At 35.0% G+C, this 4,304-nt stretch overlaps 1 protein-coding gene across 1 annotated transcript; it reads left to right on the top strand.

Moving 5' to 3' along the window:
- LOC107618861 (zinc finger protein ZAT10) lies at positions 311-1,658 on the top strand. The gene is given in 2 exon segments (XM_021111156.1): positions 311-1,081; positions 1,083-1,658. Coding segments are annotated over 2 exon segments (720 nt in total). The 5' UTR covers positions 311-602; the 3' UTR covers positions 1,324-1,658.

Below are 4,304 nucleotides of genomic sequence, written 5' to 3'. Positions count from 1 at the left end.
CCAATTCGGGGATAGAAATTAGAAAATTGCAATTAATACGTAATACCATACACACTATGACCATAGAAAATCGTGTTTTACACGGAGAAAGAAAGAAAAGTGAATGAGATTAAGATTAGATGAGATAAGAGTAGGCAATTATTCACATTGACATTCCCACAATAAGAGTGAGCATGATGACCATAACCACCATTCACCGTGTGCGGGATTAATTAATGGCACGGCAACTGCACATTAATAAAATTAAATTAGAAAGAAAAAAAAAAAAAAGAAGAGGGTAGAAAGTGCAGGGAGAGTAGAGGGGCATCACGTAGCATAGTTTTGACTTTGAAAAAGTCATGGGGAGGTGTTTTCTTCATGAGTTTCTCTCTCTCTCTCTAATCTCTATATGTGTATATGCTTTAGTTGACCGACTTTTGCTTTTGGTATGATAGCAAGTCACCACTACTCAACACTCAAACACTCACCACCGAGTCACCAACTCATATTCCTATATAAACACCCCCGAGCACACTTTTTTCTCATCCAGTCAATACAACACACACTACTCTGTTCGTACTCTGTTTTTCTCTCTCTCTCTCTCTGTAGTTAATAAATTAAAGATGGCTTTGGAGGCTCTGAATTCTCCTACAGCTGCAGGAATCACTCCTTTCATTGCCAAGTTCCAAGATCAAGAAGAAGAAGAAGAAGAGCTTCATCAGCTGCGTGAGCCGTGGGCCAAGAGGAAGCGATCAAAACGACCGCGTTTCGAGAACCCTCCCACCGAAGAAGAGTACCTTGCTCTCTGCCTCATCATGTTAGCTCACAGCGGCAACAAGGTCACTGCCACTACTCTTAAGAACGAACAAACAGAGTCTTCATCTTCACAGCAACCACAAGAAGCCTCATCGTCGCCGTCGCCGTCGCCGCCGCCGCCTATCAAGCTTACTCACAGGTGCACCGTCTGTAACAAGGCCTTCCCTTCTTACCAAGCACTCGGCGGACACAAGGCCAGCCACCGCAAATCATCCAATTCTGAAAACAACACCACCGCCGCCGCCGCCGCCACAGTCAACAGCGAAAACGTGTCAGCCTCCGCCACCAAATAGCAGCGCCGTGGCATCTTCCGAGGGCGGCGGCGCCTCCTCCCAGAGCTTCCGTGGCTTTGACCTCAACCTGCCTGCTCCCCTGACCGAGTACTGGTCGCCGGCGGGGCTTGATGACGTCAGCGAAGCGAAGACAAAGAACAAGAAGAAGAAGGTTGAAGAGCAAGAAGTGGAAAGCCCTCTGCCGGTAGCCGCCGCGAAGAGGGCGCGTTTGTTTGAAGACGCTGATCAGAACTAAGCAGAAGGGATTCGGATTCTGCTTAATTGATTGAATTTGATTGTGAATATGAACGGACAGATATACATATACATGGATCGCACACAGATTCATTCAAATTCTTCAACTCACTAGTTTCCGGCCATGATTATTTTATTTGGTTTTTCGTTTTGTTTTCTATTTTTGGGATCGGATATGGATGAAGAATTCGAATTTTAGTTTCAGGGGATATGATTTAATTTGTTTCTACTGCACCAATGCATTGATGTTTCTCTGTACAGACAAAATTTCTTCATTGCTTTTTGGACTGTACCTTAGCCTCTTTCTCTCATCAATTCAATCTAACCATTTTTTTACCATTAAATCTATGTATTAATATTTAATATTTTAATATATATTTCATATAATATCCAATTTCTAGTGTACTTTTATTTCCTAGAGACAAACAAAATGGAGTTATTATTATGAAGGTTATTAGATTAACTAAAGGTCATTTAGTTTCTAATCAAAATGTTTTGGACACATAAACATCCACTGCATGCCGCGTGAACAACGCAGGGACAGCAGGGATGGACATATTCTTGTTTAAAAATTCACATTTTGACACCCTAAATGAACTGTACTGTCTCAATTATGAAATTAAATAACAGTACATATATAAAGGAGTTTTAGTATTTTAGCATATTTGAAATTAAAGCCTCGCTATCTATTTAGGTCTCACATAAATATTTTAGATGGAGATTTATTAGTTTAAAGTAAGGAGAAATTAAATTTTTAATAACAAGGTAAGGTTAAGGTACACTAATTATAATGAAAGGTCTAAAAACAAACAACAACAACTTGTTGAAGATATAATTAGTTGTGCAATGCAACATCGTCCATGTTATAAGGTAAGGTGGGTTGAACTGAAAACCTTCCCATGTGGTTCGTGGCTTTAATGCACATGTTATCATTATGCCGAATTCACAACTGCTTTAGTTTGTGGCTAATAAGGACACTTGTTATTGGGTTGGCAAATTAAATCTATCTACCCACTAATTAATTCCAACTCTTGGTACGTATCCACAGGTACTTTTTCACTACATGCTATACACATACACTTTACTAATTAATCAGATTATGTCTTAATTAATTAAACTCCAGTTTTACCCTATAGAAATCAGTAAATTGAGTTAAGTCCATGTGGCAAGACGTGTGGGGAATGCTTCAACGTGCGGTGCAGTGTACTAATAATGCATTCAAGGAAGCTACGTTAATTGAGTTGTGAGCAAAGCAACTAGTACATAATGTTATATAATTTTGAATGCCTAATTAGCGTTACGCGTTATGTGGCCATATTGCAAGCCTTTGTGACTTAGCTTGGAGGAGTCTGAATCAATAATCCTAAATATGCCGTGCGTGTCGTGTTGTCAAAGTCGGTTCCTCCAAATACGGTCTTCACTTCTTATACACATTTATTCCTTTATTTATTTATTTATTTATTTTATCTATTGCTAGCTCCACATACATACGCTATTCATCCTTCTTCAAATGACTTTGCAGCCCCATTATCATTGATTCGCTGTTCATATGCTTGAGTGCAAATAACCACTGCTTTATTTTGACATTCACCAATCATTGTTGTATTATAGTTTTTTAATTTCAGTATCTTCGGAACTTTAGCTTAATAACTAAGGGAAAAAAAGGAGACAATTATGAGAATTACTATTGTATGTTTAGAATATGATGAGTATTTCTTTTCTCTCTAATTTAACTATTACAAAGTTTTATAATATAATTATTGTTTCGTTTTATTTTCTAGATAAAATTGAAGACGAGGAAAGCATAATAAAAACTATAGGCTAGTTTATAAAGTATGTAGCCAATGTTTTTAAAAGGAAGAAAGTATGAATAAAAGCAAACTAAACGTGTATAATATTCTTTATTGGTCATATATATGGATATACATGAGAGTGTGCATGACGAGGCTTCAAAGATTGTTTTTGTTAACTATTTCGCTACGTTACGAACAGTATTTCTGCCAACTTCTATTAATTCTTATTTATAACTGTGTTTAATGGAAGTATCTTCATGGATATGCCTAATAAATTTTTTTTATTATTATATTTAATAGAAGTGTCTTTATAAATATATTTTTTGGATGAATTTTTTTATATATGTGTTTAAAATATAATAATTAATTATTATTGACAATAAGTTGACAAATAATATGTTGTACCCTATACTTTTCCTTTTGTTAAATACTGAAAATTAAATATAGTTTAGAACACACTGAAAAGAGAAAGGTGCAAAGGTTTCGGTAAGATGTGAACAATTAGGAATTTGTGTCCTTTGCGTATGGAAGGTGAATATATGCATTAAGGAAAGGAAAATGTTGCGTGCTTTTATCATTTCCCTCTTTAATTTTTTTTTTTGTTTTTTCCAAAAAGAAACAAAGCAGCTGCATGGGTCAAATAGTGAGCTCTTTCAACGTTTTCAATAGTACTAGCTTAGATATTAATTATTACTACCAACTTCCCAAGAAACAAACAAAAACTGAATATTGATGATGATAATAATTGATTAATCATGGTGTGTAGTAATCTCAATAGAGAGAACTCGCGTGGTAAATAACATATAAAATGCATGCGGATTTGAACAAGTTGAATAAAATAAAATACGTTGAAGTAAAAGACACGAGAAACGTGAAAGAAACAGCACTTTATTTTTCGCATTTGATCGTTTCTTGTATTATAATTGACATGAGATAATTGAAAAACCATTTATTTATAGGCACAGGACATTAAAATAGAAATATAAAGATATAAAATTATATTTGAAGGTGAAAATTTACTTACAAATCAACTTTACATGAAATTAATTTTGAATGGCTGATACAGGTTACCATTTAGTTTAAAAAAAATCAGTTTATTTTATACAAATGATTTATTTAAAAATATTGATTTGGATAGATCAAATTACCTTTAATTTTTTTTTTTGCGTATTATTCCTAAATTCTTAAA

Source organism: Arachis ipaensis, chromosome B09 (assembly GCF_000816755.2).
Source record: "Arachis ipaensis cultivar K30076 chromosome B09, Araip1.1, whole genome shotgun sequence".
In the NCBI taxonomy this organism is placed as follows: Eukaryota; Viridiplantae; Streptophyta; class Magnoliopsida; order Fabales; family Fabaceae; genus Arachis; species Arachis ipaensis.
Note: the sequence above shows the minus strand (reverse complement) of the source record. Positions and strands in the feature narration are given on the sequence as shown.